Here is a 20,972-nt window from a genome sequence, read left to right as displayed (position 1 = left end):
TATTAACTTTAATAAACCATGTTAATTAAGTTCTTCAAATGTTCCTTAAGTATTGAACGTTCAAATAAACGAAATATTTTTTATTACGAATATTTTTATAAATTACTGATGGTAATAAAAACAAAAACTAAAATTTTACATTTAGAAACACTGAAATTAATTCTTTTTATAGTGACGCAAAATTATTGTAATAAAAATTTAATTTAAAGAAGAAATAAATAAATTTCGTTCATTTATGCACGTTCAGAATTTTAGAAACATTTCTTCAAGGAAAACTTGAAGAACTTAAAAAAATAAAAAAAAAACTAACATTAAACAAAAAATAATCCAACTAATACAGAACTAGGGTTGCCACGCAACCTGGTAACCTGGAAAACCTGGGAATGTCAGGGAATTTTATAAACCTTGAAAAAATCTGGAAAAGTCAGGGAATTTTGATCGAAATCCTGGAAAATTGTTGTTTTCTAAAGTTATTGTGATTATTCTTGAAATCTAATTTCACTTAAAAATTTAAAAATTTAAAAATTAATTCAATTTTAAAAGAATTGTGTTTACAGTTTTCGTAAACAGATGAACTTCAAAAGATTTTAATTTTAAATCTTGTAAAATTTCAATTTTATTTTTTATGAAAAATAATGGATTTCTAAAAGAATTTTAGTTAAAAACAATAAAAAATAATTGAACTTTGAAGCAATTATTACAAATGATTGCAGAAATTCAATTATTTTCAAAAGTATTAAAATTCTTTTCAAAAATTAAACTATTTTCAAAAATTTTCATAAAATTCTTGGCAAAATTTTAATTATTTTCAAAAACTTTTCTCAATTCAATGATTTTTAATATTATCTACTACTTTAACAAAAATTCTTTAAAAAATTCAATTAGTTAACATAAATTTTAAGAAAATTCTACACAAACATTTCTTTATTTTCATAAATAATAAAAAAATTTCACATCTGGAATTCAATTATTTACAAATTATTTTCAAAAATTATTTTCATAAATAATCTGTTTTACAGGAATTCAATTATTTTCATAAATGATAATTTTAATACAATTTTAATGGAATTCATCGAAAAATGTAATTATTCTTAAAAATTTTATTAAAATATATCTTTGAAAATTTAAACTTTTCATACTTTTAATTAAGAATTCTGTAAAATTAATTTTTTCTCAAAAAATTTAATGGAATTTTTTTTAATTATTTGAAGTTTTTAATTTCTGATATATTTAATTGAAGAATATCAGAATAATCGAAATTTCGTAAAATTAAATTGTAAACAAAATAATTTGAAATTCAGAAATTCAATTATGTTAGAATTTTTTTCAAAATTCTCGTAAAAATTTCAATTATCTTTATAAATAAAAAATAATAATAAATAAAAATCATCTATAAAATTCAATTATTTACAAAATTTTAATAAAATTCTTGTCAAAATTTCAATTATTTTCTAAAAATTTCCTCGCAATTCAATTATTTTTAATATCTGGAATCTAGGTACTATTTTACTAAAAATCCTCCAAATTATTTAATTATTTTTAAAAAATTTTGATAAAATTCTACGCAAGAATTTAATTATTTTCAAAAATAATAAAAACAGGAATTCAATTATTTACAATTTTTTTTATAAATTTCTTCGCAATAATTCAATTATTTTTATAAATAATAAAATTCTTCTCAGGAATTCAATTATTTTCATAAATAAAAAAATTCTTCTCAGAAATTCATTTATTTTTCAAAATTTTAATAAAATTCTTAACATGATTTCAATTACTTTTATATAAATAATAAAATTCTTTCTAGAAATTCAATTATTTCTAATCTATTTTAAACGAATTCCTTGGAAAATGGAATAAATTGTTCTTACAAATTTTCTGAAAATTCTTTGCAAAACTTTCAAATATTTTAAAAAATTTAACTAAATTCATTACTTTTATTTATTTATTTTAATTAAATTTTTAAAAAGAATTTAACTATTTAAAAAATTTTCAATAAAATTCTACAGAAACATTTAATTATTTTCATTAATAATAAAAATTTCACAGAAATTCAAATATTTACAAACTTTATATAAATTTCTTATCAGTAATTCACTTATTTTCATAAATAATAAAACTCATCGCAAAATTTCAATTATTTTATTTGTAATACAATTTCAATCAAATTCTTCCAAAAATGTAATAATTTAAAAAATTTTATTAACATTCGACGAAAAAATTGAATTTTTTAACATTTTGTTGATAATATTCTTTATGAGAATTAAATTTTAAGAAACTTTCAATTATTCAATAAATTATTTATTTTTGTATTTAAATAACTAAATTCTCGTAGAATTTTCTAACAAAAATTGATTTAAAAATGAATTTTAGTTTAAATTTTATATAATAATTGAATATTAAAAGCATTATAGCGTGAATATTTAGAAATTGAATTTTGAAAAGGTTTCAAATAAAAATTTTTGAAAATTTAAGTTTTTTATACTTTTAACAGACAATTCTGTAGCATTAATTTTTTTTGAAAAAGTCTAATTGAATTTTTTTCTTGAAATAATTTGAATTTTGTATTTTCTAATATATATTTAACTGAAGAATTTCTGAATAATCGAAATTTCGTTATATTTCGTAAAATTGAATTTTAAAAAAATAGATTTGAAAATTTTGAAAGAACTTTTTCCAAAATTTTTAAAAATATTTGATTTAAAGAAGAATTTTAGTTAAAAATTCTAGAAAATAATAATTAAATTGAAACGATGAAAATAATTTTGAAGAATTTACAGTTACAATATTCTTATAATATAAAATAGACTCGGAGTGATCGATATCTTTATGTTTTATAACAAATATTCTTATATGTTATTGAATTTCAAATTTTAGAAAATCTTAATTTTTATAAAAAAAAATTGATTAAATATTTATTTAAAAATGAAGTTATTCATGTTTTCGAATAATTTTTGTTTTTAAAAACCTGGAAAAATTCAGTTTTTTAACCTGTAAAACCTAGAAAAATCAGGGACTTTTAAAAGAGCAAAAGCGTGGCAACTTTGAGAATATTATTATATATTTATTTTACTATCATAATATAAAATATTTATTCGACACTAAAAAGAGAATTTAAATACAGAGAGAAAACCTATTCAAAACTTTCACTAATAAATTATAAAATAGTTAATATATAGTTCGATTTTCTACAATAAAATTGGATAAAATAATAGCCAATTGCCCAGTTCTCTCTGCTCTCTACTAATATTTTGGATATGGCGCGGCTGCAGACACTTTTCCAAAAAGACTGAAAATTGTTCGAGGCACAACCGCGCCAAAAATAAACCCGGTCTCTCTCTCTCAAGAGAATACTCGGTGAATTTCTTACCCGCCAGTGTAGTAAACGTCGAGAGCTATTCTACATATTCGATTACTCCAATACCGATTCACATAATTACTAGTTAGATCAGAGGTAAGCGACTTCACCCACGTGATGAATGTTATTGATTCGAGAGTCTTTTAGACCATTCACTATGACAACACCAAAAAATTTTTTTTTTCACCTCAAATCTATTACCTAATAAATTCACCTTAGCCATTTAAAATAAGTGTTTATAAAAACAATATTTCAAAATTGATAATAAATAATAAAATATGCAATATACGACTCCTTTATTATTAGCTACTTCGCTATTAGCTACAATATCAATTTATCAATCCGAATTCAAATAAAAATCAAATATTGAAGCAAAATAGAATTTTAGTTAGTTTTTCTAAAATTTTATTTATTTTATAAAATTTTAGTTAGTTTTTTTGAACAAATTCAATCTGTCTTATAAAATAAACACTTATTTAATCAATAATCTTCTTTACGACTCACGAAATAGAAAGTATCCCAAGCAGCTTTTAATATTTTTGAAGCATGATGAAGAATTTAACATGATAATAATAATAATAATAATAATGTAATTTACAAGCAAAAGTTCTTTGTTGAATTAAAAAAAAATAATAATAATAATGTATAATAAGAGTGTAGATTGTGACCGATATTTACAACCTGGAGGCTGTAAAATCGCGAGTTAAATTAACGAAGAAAAAGACGAGGTAACTCGATCTTGTCGAGTAAGCATTTCAGCAGCACAAAGCGCACACACGTGCCTTCGTTTTTTTTTTGCAAAATTGTTATTATTATTATTCTCAATTGCAAAAAATACTATTCAGTGAATTTTTCTGCTTATCAAAATTCCATTGCATTAATCAAATTTTTTATTCCAAGAAAAACTATTTTTAAATTTTGCTTTCTGAAGCAGTATATAAATGCATACATGAAAATAATATATATGAAAAATATAATATATTTTTATACAATTTTATAGAAATGCATTTAATTTAAAAAAATTTGAATTAAATAAACGATTACTTTATGAAATAAATATTTATTTGTATCAAGGAATTTTTAAACAACTTAACTTATAATTTAACTTACACTGAAAACAAAATTTGATTTAAATACCCGATTACTTGACTATTATCAATTAAATATTTACTTGAATAAAATAATTTTTATTTGAGTCAATCAAATGGTATTTTGAACCTATAATATCAGTATTTAAAGCAAAAATATTATTTGACTCAAATAAAAATGATTTAATTCAAGTAAATATTTAATTGATAATAGTCAAGTAATCAGTTATTTGAATCTAATAAATTTTTTTTCAGAGCAACTTAACAGAATGTGAATGTTGGATCTCAATATTAGTTTTTCAAAAAATTTTTTTGATGAACAGTCAAAGCAAAAAATTTTCCAATGTCTCTTTTAATAATTTTAAAATAAAAATAAAATAGAAATTGAATTTTAAATCAGGTTTAGTGGAAGAATAAAATATTTAATTTCTGGTTTTTTAAACAATTTAAAGTTGCATTTGAATAAAAATTACAACTTTTTGTCATTGAAAAATATTTGTTAAATTTTAGGTTACGTTATCTAAATCGTTTCTTGGTAACAAAAATATAATTTTTATTTAAATGCAATTTTAAATTGTTTAAATTCGATGGAAATTAAGTTCTTTATCTTTCGACTAGAACGAATTTAAAATTAAATTTGTTTTTCTTTATTTAAAATTCGACATAATAAAATTGGATTAACTTTTATTCTGATATTTTCAAAATTAATTATTATAAAACATTTACAAATGAAAAGCATGAATTAAAAATTAAAACTTTGAAACGACAAATTATTTTTTAATAAGTGATTATTTTTTACATGGAGAGAAAATATTTATTCAATTTTGTAAAACTATTTTACAATTTGGGGAAAAAGTGCAGCAAACCGAAATTTTGATAAAGAAAATACTAAACTGAAAGAAATAATATGAAATTTATTAAAGTTATATTTAAATTTAACTAAAATTCTTATTACTTGATATAATTATACTAAATTTCACATAAGTTTTTTTAAAGTTTAGTATTTTTTATATCAAAATTTCTCTTTGTCGCATTTTTTCCCCAAATTGTGAAATACTTTTACAAAATTTAATATAATTTTCTCTCCGTGTAGTAAGTAATTATTTTTTAATAAAAGAAATTTTAATTTATAAAAGAAATAAATAAATTTCGTTCATTAGAAATGAATTCATTTTTCATGTTTCTAAAAATTTCTGGAACATGAAAAGTGGGCGACAAAATTAACATTGACAAAATTAAAATAATTAACATATTAACATTAACATTTGATTTTGGTAAAGTTCAGAACGTTTATAATAAACGATTAATAGAAACAATTTTATTTCCATTCAAATTTTTGTCTACAAAATTTTTGTAATATTTCTTCATCAATAATTCAAAAAAAAAAATAAATAAATAAAAATTTGCCGACAAACAATATTGTTTTCTTTCAATCGTTGTATTATAAACATTGTGAATTTATCACAAGTTTTTTTGCGGATATCAAATTGAGACAAAAAACGAATTAAAATTATTGCTTTGCAACACTTTTGATTCGTTTTTTGTCTCAATTTGATATCCGCAGAAAGTCTGTGTGATAATAGTATTAGAAGCATTTGCTTCAAATACTAAAATTATTGATTCAAATACAATTTATTTGACATAGATAAAAATTATTTGAAATAAAAATGAAGTAAATATTTGATAAAAGACAAGTAATCAGTTATTTATATCCCATTTTTTTCAGTATATCAAATTTTTTTCCTGTTCGCAATTTATAAAAAATTTTAAATTCATATTTTGCAGGCAGAATTATTATTGGATGCAATCGAGATGCTGATATAGCACTCACCGGTACCGGAGTCGAACCTATTCATTGCATGATCGAAAACAATAACGGCGTTGTCACACTTCATCCCATAAATGGGAACACATCCATCGATGGAATTCCAGTTACTTCTCCTGTTCGACTCAGCCAAGGTATAATAATAAAAAAAAATAAAAAAAAAAACACTCCTCCCTTTAATCATTTTTCCTTCAATATGAAATTAAATTTAGCTTCCAAACACTATTTCTCACTTTGATAATTAAACCCTTCTACGAACAGAGAATGAGAGAGAGTGAATGTACTGTTTTAGCAAACCACAGTTTCCCCCCCAAAGGAATATAATTACTTTGCTATCAAACCCTAATTAAAATATACTCTAAAGTTTGCTTGATAAAATATTGATTTTTCAGGTTGTATGCTTTCAATAGGAAGATCAAATTACATGAGGTTTAATCATCCAGCCGAAGCGAAACAATTAAGATCCGTTCTGCCAAATTCAAGAATATCAATGGCGCCGATTTCGTTCTCACTCTCCGAAACTTTGGAGAGTCATTTGGAACGTAAGCCGCCAGTTCCTCCGCGTAAATCACCACGGAATTCATGCTCGGACGAGGAAATTGGTTTCCTGAGTAAATTAACCAAATTCGAAATGTTAGCCAGACAAAATGGAAACTGTGTCTCGCCAAAAGTGTTTCCAGCCGGTGGCCTCACGACAAACGTACCGGCCGATCAAATTCTCGGCCATTCACGATCCTCGAGTCTGGCTTCCCTATCGAAGCACACAATAAGTCCCCTGCAGAATCTCACGAATTTCGACCGAAGTCGTTCAAACACACCCTCCGATTGTAAGAAACTGGAAATTATTCACACCAGTCGTTCAAACACACCCAATCAAAACTATCAAATACCCTCACCAAATCACAATCACATACAAATAATATCCGCCGCCGAAAGCTATTTAAATGCCTACAAAGCAAATCTCAATTACAACAACAACGAAAATCAAGATCTCATGACAAGAAGTTTGATTTGTCAAGGAAGTGGCGATCTCGAGAGACTGAGTAACGAATTTGACATGAGTCAAAGTCTCATTGTCGCCAAAACAACCACCGAATATGTTCAAGTTGAAAAATTCGGTTCAAATCCAAATCTCTATAATCGTGATTGTAATAAATATTTACAAGAATTTGCCTTCAATTCGAAAAAAGTTCAACCAATGAGTCCGGCATTTAATCGAAATCCAAGATATGAGTGTAAAAAAAATTTTGGACGTGTGAAGAGTCCCACGCCAAGTACAGGAAGCGGATGTTCTTTAGAGGAACTTAGGGAGAGGCAGGTTGATGCAGAGAACAAGAGAAGAGAGGCTGAAAATAGACGGAAGCAAGCTCAGGAAGAGAGATTGAGAGAACAAGAGATGGAGAAGCAAGAGAAACTTAGACTGGAGGAGATTCTGGCAATGTGTGCAGAATACGAGAGACAGACCACTATTGATAAACCCAGACAACCTAACAGGTAATTTAGATTCTACAATCTTTAAAGTTCAAATTCTCATACACATAACAAAAATTATATTTTTCCTGATAATTTACTTTTTCTTTTATAAATACATTTATCTACTCTCAACTGACAGTTCTCTCTTAAATATTCAATATAAATAATGATCCTAAAGTTCTGAACTTTCAAATGAAATTTATTTATTTTTTCTTCAAATTCAATTTTTATAACAATAACTCTAAGGCCAGTACAAAAAAATTAATCTTAATTTTTTTTTAAATTGGTTTATGAATTTTAATTATAATTTAATTATTAGTTAAAAAATATTTACCATCTGAGATCCTTTATAAATTAAGGCAAATAAAACGAAAACATTTGGACAATGAATAAAATATTTATTTACTCCAACGTTTCGAAATCTAAATAATTTCCTCTTCAAGGAGTTTATCCAAAAAGTATATACAAAATTAAAATAATAATAAAAATTATATACAAAATTAAAATAATAAAAAATAATTTAACAATAAATAAAATAAAAATTAATTAATAATTATCTTATCAAAAATTAATAATTAAAATAGATGAAGACTTAAATTTTATGCCCTGACGATGGAGTAGAGTCTGGAGTCAGAAAATTATAAAGAAACTTAATATTCATAAAATAAATTTAAAAAATAAAAATAATTGAAAAATTAAAGAAATTGAAAATTAAAAAAATATTTTTTTAAAATTAATAATCAACAATATAAGAATGGAAAATAGTAACAAATTAAAAAATAATAAAGCATCACTATATATAAAATTTAATTTATGAAAATTAATGAAAAATAATAATACAATTATGAAAAATTAATAAAAATTAATAATAAATAAAAAATAATAAAAATTAATAAATAAATAACACATAGATAATAAATAACGGTTCTCAATACAATAATTCACAATAAAATAAAATAAAAATAATTTGTCAAATTAAGTAAAAACGTATTGCAAACTCCAGACTACTCTATCGTCAGGGCATAAAATTTAATTCCTCGTCTATTTTAATTAATAATTTTTGGTAAGATAATATTAATTTTTATTTTATTTATTGTTAAATTATTTTTTCTATTATTTTATTTTTGAATATAATTTTTATTATTTTAATTGATTTCAATTATTAACTATTTACTAATTCATTTTAATTATTTATTGTTTTTAAGAACTTTAATAATATTATTCAATTAAATATATCAATTTAATATATAATTAAATATATTTAGGAATTCAATTGTTTTCAATACAATTTTAATAAAATTCCTCAAAAGATTTCAAGTATTTTTGGAAAATTGACAAATTTCTTCGCAAAAATTTAATTAATCAGAAAAATTTTAAATAAATTCATTATCGGAATTTAAATATTTCCAATACAATGTTAATTAAATTCCTCGAAAAAATTCAATTATTTTCGATAATTTTAATTAATTTCTTAGCAAGATCTCAATTATTTTTATAATTTATAATATTCTTTGCAAAAATTCAATTACTATAAAAAATTTAAATAATTATGTAATAATAATAAAAAATTATGTGAATGGAATTTTTTTCACAATTAATCAAATTCTTCACAGGAATTTAATTACTTTAAAGAATTTTAATAAAATTTTTCGCAAAAATTTTATTATTTTCAAAAACTTCAAGAAAATTTTTTATAAGATAAAAATTTAATTAATTACTTTCAAAAATTTAATTCTTTGACTAAATAATAAAATTCTTAGCAGAAATTCAATTATTTTGAAAAATATTGGTAAAATTCTTTGTAAGAATTCAGTTATTATTAATAGAATGTTCATAAAATTCCTACAAAGATTTCAATTATTTTCATAGTCAAATAACATTTCTCGATAGAACTAAATTATTTTTAAAAAATTGTAATAAAACTTCTTGAAAGAATTCAAGTATTTTTAAAAATTTGACAAAATTCTTCACAAAAATACTATTTTGAAAAATTTTGATTAAATTCTTCATCAGAATTTAAATATTTCCAATACAATTATAATTAAATTCCTCGGAAAAATTCAATTATTTTCGAAAATTCTAATTAATTTCTTAGCAAGATCTCAATTATGTTCATAATTTATAAAATTCTTCGCAGAAATTCAATTACTAACTATAATGACAAATTTTGATAAAAGTATTTATGAAAATTGAATTATTTTCATAATTAATAAAATTCTTCATAGGAATTTAATTACTTTAAAGAATTTTAATAAAATTCTTCTGAAAAATTTTATTATTTTCAAAAATTTTAAGAAAATTTTGTATAACATAAAAATTTAATTTATTACTTTGAAAAATTTAATTCTTTGCCTATAAATAATAAAATTCTTAGCAGAAATTGAATTATTTTGAAAAATTTTGGTAAAATTCTTTATTTATAAGAATTCCCTTATTATTTATAGAATTTTAATAAAATCCTTACCAAGATTTCAATTATTCTAATAATTAATAATATTTCTCGAAAGAATTGAATTATTTTAAAAAACTGTAATAAAATTTCTCGAAAGAATTTAATTATTTAAAGAATGTTAATTATTATATTCTTCGTAGAAATTGAATTATTTTCAAAAATTTTGATAAAACTCTGTATAAAAATTTTAATATTTTTAATATTATATAAGTCGAATTTCTCGTAAGAATAACTTATTTTTAAAGATTTTAATTAAATTTTTCCCAAGTAATTTAATTATTTGGAAAATTTGGATAAATTTCTTTATAAAAATTCAATTATTTCAGATTCAAAATTATAAAAGAAATATTTTTAACAACAATCAATTTGATTTAATTATTTTTTAATATTTTTTAATCTTCAAAGCATTAAGTCGTCGAAAAGAACTTTTTTCCGAAACCAAAAAGAATAAGACTCGACACGCATAATTTTTTAGAAACAAACAAAATTTTAATTTTCTTTTTTTTTTATTTATCAAATTTAAAAAAATTCTTCCATTTCTTATGACAATTTTTATCCATTCCTTCCTTATAAGAGCAAGAATTGTATTTGTACTTTTCATTAAAATTTTTACTCTCACAAGAAATGTCTAGACCAACGATTTTTAATTTTCAGAATAATGACAAATGGCTCTTTAACGAGGGACAAAAGATCCGGTCACAATTCACCATTCGGGAGTCCAAAGAGCACTTCAAAAATTCAGCCACACTTTGCATTTGAGTCATCAAAGGAAAACAAATCAACGGCCTATGAGAACATAAATGTTCAAAATTCAAAGATAACCTTTCAAAATGGAGAGACGTCAAATAACACTCAAAATACCTCAAATATTGTTCACAATGAAAACGAGAATAAATTTACTGTCAGAGATTCTCAACCAACTACGCCAAACAATAATCAGACTGCGAAATGGCCTAATATCTACAACAACGAACAATCCAATTATTTTACGCCGTCTTCTCATTTTGAGAGTCCAAGTTACGAAAATATTAAAATCGAAAACGGTATTCATTCGAAGGAAGCACAAATTTTTCACGAAAGATCGAAAAGTGAATCTCCATCTATATATGGTAAATATTAAAATTTATATGGAAAATTTTATGTTGCTTAAGATTCGAATGTTTAATAATAAACAAAATTTTTTATGTCCCTAAGGATTCGAAAGTTCAAATGAACAATGGTTTTTTCCACAGTTTTTCTAAGGTTATAAAATTAGAGACAAAAAACGAATCAAAACGTTGCGAAGCAACATTTTTCCTTCGTTTTTTGTTTCGATTTGATAAATCCTTAGAAAAACTGTATTTATATTTTAAATCTAAATTTTTGTTAGAAAAATTCTATTTTTTACTTTAAAAAATTAAGTCCTCTATGTAAATATTTATTTTATTTTTATTAGTAATTTTTGAAAAACAATTTTTTTATGTCCCTAATAATTTCAACGTCCAAATGAAAGATTTCTTTTAGATTTAAAAATAATTCTGAGTTTCGTTAGAAAAATTCTATTTGTTAATTTTGAAAATTAATTTCTCTCTAAAAATGTTTAATTTTAATCTATTAATTTTTGAAAGTATTTAAATAAATAAAAAGTACTTGTTCAATTGAAAGTTCAAACCTTCAGGAAAATTATTTTTTACTTCTTTTAATTTGTATTTTTTTATTAAAAAATTATTTTGTATATTAAAAAAAACTTGACAATTTAAAAAAATATTAATAAAAAATAAAATAACTTGCCAAATATTTAATTTGAGTTATTTCTCTTTTGTATAGAAATTTTCAAAAATATTTAAGTAGGGAAAATTTTCGTTCATTTAGTTCTAAATTTTAGAGAAAATTTTTTTTTAATATTTCGAATTTAAGGAAAATACTTATATTTTATTATTTAAAAAAATAAACAAATATTTGATTCAAAGAGAAAAAATTCATTTGAAACAAAAATATTTTGTTTAACTTTAAATCAAACTTAGAATATTATTGGTTAAAAATATTTTTAGTATAAAACAAAACTAAAAAAAAATTGTTTGATTTAAATAGCCGATTACTTGTTTATTGTCAAATAAATATTTACTTGAATCAAATAATTTTCATTTAAATCAAATAAATTATATTTGAAACAACAATTTCAGTTTAATAAAAATAAATAATAATAAATAATTTATTTTTTATTTGTTTTTAAATTTTATTTAGTACAAATAACATTTTTATCTGGAACAAATAAAATTTATTAGAAACGAATAAATAATTTAGTAGACTTTGAGTCAAATATATATTTTTTTTCTGGGCAAAAAACCTTAAATTTTACAGTAATTTTTGCACATTTCTGTCAATTTTTATTATCTCCAGGGTAAATTGGACTTTTTCCGAAGTAAATTTTTGTAAAATTTAGTAAAATTTACTTTCGATCGCAAAGGAAAAAATTTTACTCAAAAGAATGTTCTCTTACATTTATTTACGAATTTCTTTCATTGTAAAATTATTCGAAAACATCAAAAAACTTCTTTTTTTAAATAAAATATTTAATTATTATTATTTTTCCACAGAAATTGAAATATTTAAAAATTTCAAATTCAAACCTTTATTAAATAAAACAACTTATATTTTTAATTATTTTTTATGAAAATAATTGAATTCCTTAAAAAAAATTTTTATTATTTATGAAAATATTTGAATTATTGCAAAGAAATTTATAAAAAATTTGTAAATAATTGAATTCTTTTGAAATTTTTATTATTTATAAAAATAATTAAATGTTTTCATAGAATTTTATCAAAATTTGTTTTAAATAGTTGAATTCTTTTTAAGAAATTTTATTAAAATAGTAGATATTGAAAATCATTAAAATGAGACGATTTTTTCAAAATAATTGAAATTAGAACAAGAATTTTATTGACACTTTTGAAAATAATTTAACTGTTGGGAAGAATTTTGTTATTATTAAAGATAATTGGGATTTTGACGAGAATTCTTTTCTAAATATTGAACACAATTGAGTTTTATTACTTTCTAAAATAATTGAATTTCTGCAATTATTTATAATTTCTGCAAAATTCAATTTTTGTAGTGTTTTCAACAAAAATTAGAATTAAAATTTTTTTAATTCTATCATTTTTAAAGTTGCTAATTTTATTTTTAAAAAGTAAGGAAAAAGTTGTTGCTAGTTAATAATAATTTTTAATGAATAACATATTTAATAATTAATAGTAAAATAATGAAAAATTTTATTTCCAGGTAAAGTAAACGGAAGAAAATTGGACAGTCAAAATTACGAAAATTTTGCCCCACTAAATGGAAATCTCAGTATTTACGAGAATGTTGTAATGCCACGAAACAACATTCAAATAATGTCCAATACTTTGCCGAGGAGAAAAAGTATAAAGTCCAATAATTCCTGTGAGATTATCGATAACAAATTGTTAGTTTCCGATGACGATCTCTTGGATGCAATTGAACAGCTAAAAATGTTGCCAAAGTGTAATGACACAGTTCAAAACATACCCAAGAGGATCAACTTGGAAAAGGATAATGCCAAATCGAATGAAACCAAGTCTGATAAAGAAAATAAGGTACACGAGGAGGAGGATCGAAAAAAGTATATGGACTTTCTGGAAAATGAGAAGCGCCATATCCTCGGGAATATGGAGGTCTTCAAAAGAAGTATAGCTGACATAGAAAATCAAGAGGAGGAAATCAATAGAGAGGTGCGAATTTATTCATAGTTCAGTGTATTTTTGCTTTTACTGTAAAAAAAAAATTAACCCTCGAGCTGAATCACAAAAAGTAAATTAATTGAATAAATTAAATAAAAATTGTTATTAATTAATTTTAAAAATTAAATAACAATTTTTATTAATTAATTAATTTGATTTAATGGAAATGACCCAAAAACATTAAAACTACAGGAATTATAATAAATTATCAGTAGAGTCTGAAATTAATACACCGGGCGTGTCACGAGTCTTATCAGCGCCTTTCTCGCATTGTTTGGCAAACTAATATTTATTTTTCTTTTTTGCAATTACGCAAAGTTCGTGCCTTTGCTATATATAACATTGTTCCACTCTCAGTTTACATCCTCATTGTATTTAACTCCCACAAATCTCACAATCTAACAAAATATTACATTACAATTTTTTTTTTGTCGTTCTGGTTTTAATAACAAAATAAGCTGGAATTAATTTTCCTAAAGTTTTGAACATTCAAATAAACGACAAATTTTTTAAAAATATTTTCCAAAATTTACTTTACTTGACAAATAATGTAAACTAAATACTCATTTATAGTTAAAGATTAATTTTTTAAATATGAAATTTTACTAAGATTAAAAAAAGTATTTTCCCAAAGTTTTGAACTTTCAAACAACCTAAATAATTTTTTTATAATCTAAATTAAATACTTATTTAGTTGAAAATTAATTTTTTTTAAATGAAAACCAATATTTTTTATTGAAATTGAAAAAAAAGTATTTTCCCAAAGTTCTGAACAAAAGTTTCTGTTTGAATATTTAAAAAAATTTACTGACTAAAATCGAAAATAATGTAAATTAAAACTATTTACCCAGTTAAGAATTAATTTCTTTAATAAAAACAATAATTTTTTTTAAATATAAAATACTAGAATGGTGGTTACAATTTTAAGTTTATCAATTTCCCTGCCAATTTACCGACATTAAAATTATTTTCCCTGCCAAAATTCTTCTTACAGAAAAATATGAAAGTTGACGGATAATGAGTAAAATCTATGAATTTTAATAATTTCTAAAAATTACTCAATTTTTTTATAATAATTGTAACTGTCCGTGTTTTGTTCTTAAGTTATTAAGGTAAAATATTTTAAAAAATTTTAAATAAAGAAATTCTTACAATTAATTTCTTTAAAAATATTTTTAAATAATTTTTGAAGATAATAGTTTTTTAATAATATACAATTGAAAAATTTCCAAACAATTAAAATTTGGTAAAATCTTTTAAAAATAATTGAATTTTTAAAAAATATAAATAAAAATAATCAAATTTTGAAAGAATTTTAATTATAAATATTTATAATTTTTTAATAAGTCTTAAAAATTAAATTTTTATAAATTTTTATTCACTTTGTTCGAAGATAAATAATTGAATCAAAAAATTTTGATAAAACAATTCTAAGAATTAGTTTTTAAAAATATTTTCATGTAATTTTTTGAAAATAATTGAATTTCTTTAAAGAATTTTTGTATAATTTAAAGAAACTAATTAATTTTTTCATGAATTTTAATTAAAAATTTTTAACATTAATTTTTTCTCTAAAATATTAAAAATAATGATAAAATATTATTTTTTATCCGTATCTATTTGAATTTTCGGAAATATGTAATTGGAAATATTGAAAATATTGAATTTTAAAAAAATTAGAAGCTAATTTTTATAAATTTTACATTTTGAAGATTTTTCATTAACATTTTTGATAATTTAATTATTTTCCAAATTTACAATTAAAATTCTTCAAAAGTTGATTTTCCAAAATTATACTAATAAAATACTTGAAAAAAATTACTTATTTTTAATTAAATTTTAGAAAATTTCAATTATTCAAAAAGATTTTTATTATTTTTATTTTTATTTGAAAAGTTTAATTATAATATCTTAAAAAAGTGATTCAAAAATAATTTTTGAAAGATTTGTTTACAGTTATTTTTTGCTCTTTAAAAATCGATATAAGTTGCAATTTATACTAAAAAATGTATTGTGTTGCAATATTTGAAAAAAAACGGAAATTCACAATTTTTGAAAATAAGTCGACAAAAGTCTCAATTTCTTTAATTTCCCTGGAAAATTTTTTTTTTCTTGTCATTTCCCTGATTTTACTGACAAAAATTTTGTTTTCCTGACATTTCCCTGATTTTACTGACTTTACTGACATGTGGCCACCCCGACTAACTAAATAAATTAGCAAAATTCGTTCATTTAACAAAATCTTCGTTCATTCGTTCAAAACTTCAAGAACGAATAAAATAATTCTGAATTAATAGAGAAATTTATCTACAAAAAATAAAAAATTTTTTTAACTTATTCTGCACTTTAAATTATAATTAAGAGCAAATTAGCATTAAAAAATATTATGATCCTAACTAATTAGATGTAATTCAAGTTTTCAAAAATTCATACATAAATTTTTTATTTAAGCTCGAACTGGAAAAAGCTCTTTTATCAGCTGAATACGAATCGGAGTCTTTGAAGGTAACTCAGGATGAAAGTGAAAAAATAAAAATTCAGATGCGTATAAATGAATTGGAAAGAGAAATGGCGCAGGATAGTTCCTCTCAAGCGAATTTACAGGCGGAAGCAAGACAACGAGTTCAAAATGCGCAACATCTTTGCAATGAATTTGAAGATGAACTTTCAAATTGCATAAATGACGAGATTCGAGAAGAGCTTACTGACAAATTAAGCACTCAGCAGGATATTTTTGAGACCGAGAGAAAAGCTTTTGAGGATTTAGAGTTCCATCATTTGGAAGAAGAAGCAAGTAAATTGGCTACGAGGGAAGAATTGCAAAGGTAAAAATACAAGCAAAGAATTTTTTCAAAGATAGTTTTAGAAAAATAAACGAATTCGTTTATTTTTCTAAAACTATCTTTGAAAAAATATTATAATCGCAATGTTTGCAAAAAAATGTTGTTTTTAATTTACCAAACAATACATTAATTGTGACATTAAAATTACAATGAAATCAAAGTTAGAATCAAAAAGAGGCAAATTGATTAATTTCTTTAAAAATTGAGAAGAAATCTTTCGAAATAATTTGTGAAAGCGTCTATAAAGTTTTAATATAATAAAGATCGAACCATAAGCTTCCGCAATAGGCTATAAAGTTTCATGCGAGAAATATATCATTGTTTTAGGTATCTCAGTGAACTTTCAACGAGGATAGAAAGTAGAAAAGTTCAACTTACACATTTGGAATCGCAAAAGTCTGAAATTAAAAACTCAGCGACCAAAGATACAAAAAATTTAGAGAGACAAAAATTGGGACACCTGAGAAGACTGGAGGAAGTATGTACATGTTGATAAATAATTATTTTCTACTTTAAATTACCAATTTTGTAAATAATCTTCGATTACTTTTTACTACTTATACAGAATTCCAAATTGCCAATCAAAAATATTGATGAAGTTCAAACCTTGACAAGTTCACAACGTTTATAATCAACGATTTACTAGAAAAAACATTTTTCTATTCTTTTTTGCTACAAAATTTTTGTAATAATAATTTTTCACCAACAATTCAAAAAATAAAAATTTGTGTTGAAAAAATATTGTTTTACGAGTAAAAAATATTTCTTGCTTTGAATTGTTGAATCATAAACGTTGTGAACTTCTCCCACGTGCAGTTCACAACATTTATGATCAACAAATTAGGAGAAAAAATGTTTTTCCAAGCAAATTTTTATAATTTTTTTTTCAAATTTGTCGTATCGATTATTTTAAAAAGAAAAATTTGCAAAAATATAAAAATTTTATTGTTTTCCGTCAAAAAAAAATATTTTTTTCATTAACCTTTGATTACGAATGTTGTGAACTATACCAACGCAAACAAAATATTGCATATTTTAAAACCAAAAGCAAATTTTTAAGAAACAAATTTTAAAAATTAAAAAATTAAATCTGTTATAAAAAATTTAAATCTTAGATAATAAAAACAAAATTTAAGTTTATAGAATACAATTATTTTAAGTTTAATTTTACAATTTCAATTTACAATTTTAAGTAAATAAAAATTCCAAGCACAATGACTAATTTTTAACACAACAAAAGTTGATGTGATAAATGCATTCGTTTTAAAATAATTTAACACAATAAAGTTGCAGTCAGCTACTGCTTTTAAGTTAAATTCAGCTCATATTAATGCATTTTTTAAAAGCTTCCTTTCAGTTAAAATATGCATTTAATTATTCATAATGTAATTCCTTGGTCATGTCTGATGAGGTCTCTTTAAATTACAGTACATTAGACTGCATAAAAAATCCGTCTTGATTAAAATAAGAAATCAAAATATGTCAAAGAATTAATCATTTTTTTTTGCTTTTACTATTTTAAAAATTTATTAATTTCATATTATTTTCACTATTTCATTATTTTTATTTTATTATTTTATTTTACTGTAATTACTGTTACATGTTGTACTTTTTTCCAAATATTCCAATTTACATTATTTCCAAACTATTGAAATTTTAATTTGAATTATTTTCCCTTTGTTTTGACTTTAAATGGTATTTTTCTTTAATTTAAATAGAATTTTTCTTTAATTTAAATTTTGAATTCTGTTTTTCAAACGTTAATCTAGAAAATTACAATTTTTTAATTTACTTCTTTTTGAATTATTCAATCAGGGTCGAAATCGATTACGAGCCATTGAAGACGAACTGGAAAGTTTAGCAAGAAATGCGCCAGAATGTGATGAAAAACGATCGCCGAGTAGAGAAGACTTTGATAGAATATCAAGAGTCACTACGGATTCTCCAATAGTCAACAATCAGGGAAGTTTGGGAAGAAAAACAATAGAGTCGTTAAAAGAAATAGAGAGGAACCGCCAACTTCATCTAGCAAAACAAGGTTCTATATTTTTTAACATCTCTCCACTTTTTACATTAAATTAATTAACTAACTATTTTTTTAACTAAATAATTAATTACCAATTCAGAAATTACTAATTAATCACAAAGACAAATTTTAGTTGAATCAATCAAATAAATATATTTTGTTCTACATAGTTAACCAAATAATTGTTTCGTTCAATAAAAAATTTACTTTAAAAACAATAAAATTATTTCTTTACACGAAAAATTTATTAAACTAAATCAAATACAATGTAGAATATATATATAATAATGATGCTATCACTCGGTCGATAAAATATTAAGATGATGAAAAAAATCGATCACTCCGAGTCAGGATTAAAAAAAAAATCCTGACTCGGAGTGATTGATTTTTTTCATCATCTTAATACAATGTAGAATATTTGATTCAAACATAAATTTTACCCGTGTTTAAAAATGAATATAGAAAAAATAAAATGAATGTCTTTTGCGACTTTTTTTTAAGGATTCGCTAATAATGTCGCTTTTTTGTCATTATTAGGAAGCCAAGTGATTTCGGAGGAACGACGAAGGGTAGAGGAATTGAAAAGAAGAGTTCAGGATGAAGTGCGTTCACAATGGGAAGAAAGAAAGATGAATTGCACTTCATTCAATAGTGTGGAATCCGGAGAGGAATCCAGTTACGGTCCTACCGAAAGGTAAGAAAATTTAAATTCAAATTTTCCGTCTATTATCGGTTTCAAAATGACTAAAGTCCATTTATTCTTCCCTTCATATCTATATTACTCTAATTTGGGTATTTATTTATTTTAACTAAAAGCTATTTATTTATTTTAACTAAAAGGAATTCATTTCTTTTAACCAGAAGGTATTCATTTCTTTTAACCAAAAGGTATTTATTTATTTTAACCAAAAAAGGCATTTTTATCCATTCTAACTAAAAACGGTATTTTTTTATACACAGTTTTTCTGCAGATATCAAATTGAGACAAAAGACTTCGCAACACTTTTGATTCGTCTTTTGTCTCAATATGATATCTGCAGAAAAACTAAACTAAAAAAAAGGCATTTCTAAAATTTCAACCACAAATCCTATTTTCTTCACATATCATAACAAAAGATATAATTCTTCATCAATAATAGAAAAAAAAATCTACACAGTAGAAAACTCGATAAGCAATAAAATTATTGTTCCCAAAAACCCACAGGGGAATAGAATTTAATGTCAGAATAATAATCATCTTGAGAGAACATATTCAGTGCACGTTTTACTGAAAATAACGGACTCCTTTTCTGCTGCTGAAAAAGGTAGTTGTATACGATCGACGTTGAAGTGGTTATCTACTGTTGAAAGCGATAGAGGAATTGTCATAGCTACCCACGTAATTTAAGTTATAAAGGTGCCGCAAGAGAACATTGTTATCTCAGTGCGTTGAAATGAATCTAAAAGTGTCTCTTCAAATTGTCCGTTTTCGATATTTTATTTTATAAAGAAAAAAAATTTTTTTTTCCTCCGAAAATAAGTTATTTTTAAATTCGTGACGACGAAAATCTCATTTTCGAATCTTGCACACACATATCGGATTTCAATTTCAAAGTGAAAATGTTCTTTTCTTATACTTCAAGTAAATAAAAAAAATAATGTAATTTATTAAAAATACACTATTTTTTGTTTACTTGTTTATTTCTGTTTATTATTTATTTATTTTTAATTTATTTCTCTCTATTTATTTTTATTCATTTACTTTTACGCCCATTTTATGAAATTACTGATTTGTGATTATCACACAGTTGCGGAGAATTATTTGCAACTCCGAATACATATAAGGAGAGAGTATATTGCTTTAACGACACTATCACGCCTTTTTCATAACAGTGGAATTCCCCCTTTCCAAGTGTGCGAAATTTGCATTTCTCTTTGTAATGCTCAAAATATTTATTACGTTTCAAATAGATTTCATCAAAAATAATAATAAAATTCTTTAACGATTACTTCACTTTCTCTAAATGTTGTTGTATTCAATAATGATACAATAAGAGAAAACTCTATTAAATTTAAGTGAATTGTTATCAGTAGATACGATATCTTAAGAAGCGTTTTTTCCATCTCCGATTGGTCATATGATTTTTAACTAATCAGTATCTAATTATACTCAGTAATTTGGTAAAAA

At 22.6% G+C, this 20,972-nt stretch overlaps 1 protein-coding gene across 1 annotated transcript in view; it reads left to right on the top strand.

Moving 5' to 3' along the window:
• The window catches only part of LOC122511369 (pleckstrin homology-like domain family B member 1), a 97,332-nt gene that overhangs the window by 61,851 nt on the left and 14,509 nt on the right, over positions 1–20,972 (top strand). The window contains exons 3-10 of the mRNA XM_043626558.1: positions 6,229–6,402; positions 6,661–7,762; positions 10,848–11,302; positions 13,458–13,927; positions 16,388–16,761; positions 17,107–17,257; positions 18,595–18,817; positions 19,343–19,499. Of these exons, the coding sequence (XP_043482493.1) occupies positions 6,229–6,402; positions 6,661–7,762; positions 10,848–11,302; positions 13,458–13,927; positions 16,388–16,761; positions 17,107–17,257; positions 18,595–18,817; positions 19,343–19,499 (3,106 nt within the window). The remainder of the gene's footprint in view (positions 1–6,228; positions 6,403–6,660; positions 7,763–10,847; positions 11,303–13,457; positions 13,928–16,387; positions 16,762–17,106; positions 17,258–18,594; positions 18,818–19,342; positions 19,500–20,972) is intronic.

Source organism: Leptopilina heterotoma, unplaced genomic scaffold (genome assembly GCF_015476425.1).
Source record: "Leptopilina heterotoma isolate Lh14 unplaced genomic scaffold, ASM1547642v1 Lhet_81, whole genome shotgun sequence".
Lineage (NCBI taxonomy): Eukaryota > Metazoa > Arthropoda > Insecta > Hymenoptera > Figitidae > Leptopilina > Leptopilina heterotoma.
The sequence above is the reverse complement of the archived record's forward strand: the minus strand, read 5'-3'. Positions and strand labels throughout refer to the sequence as shown.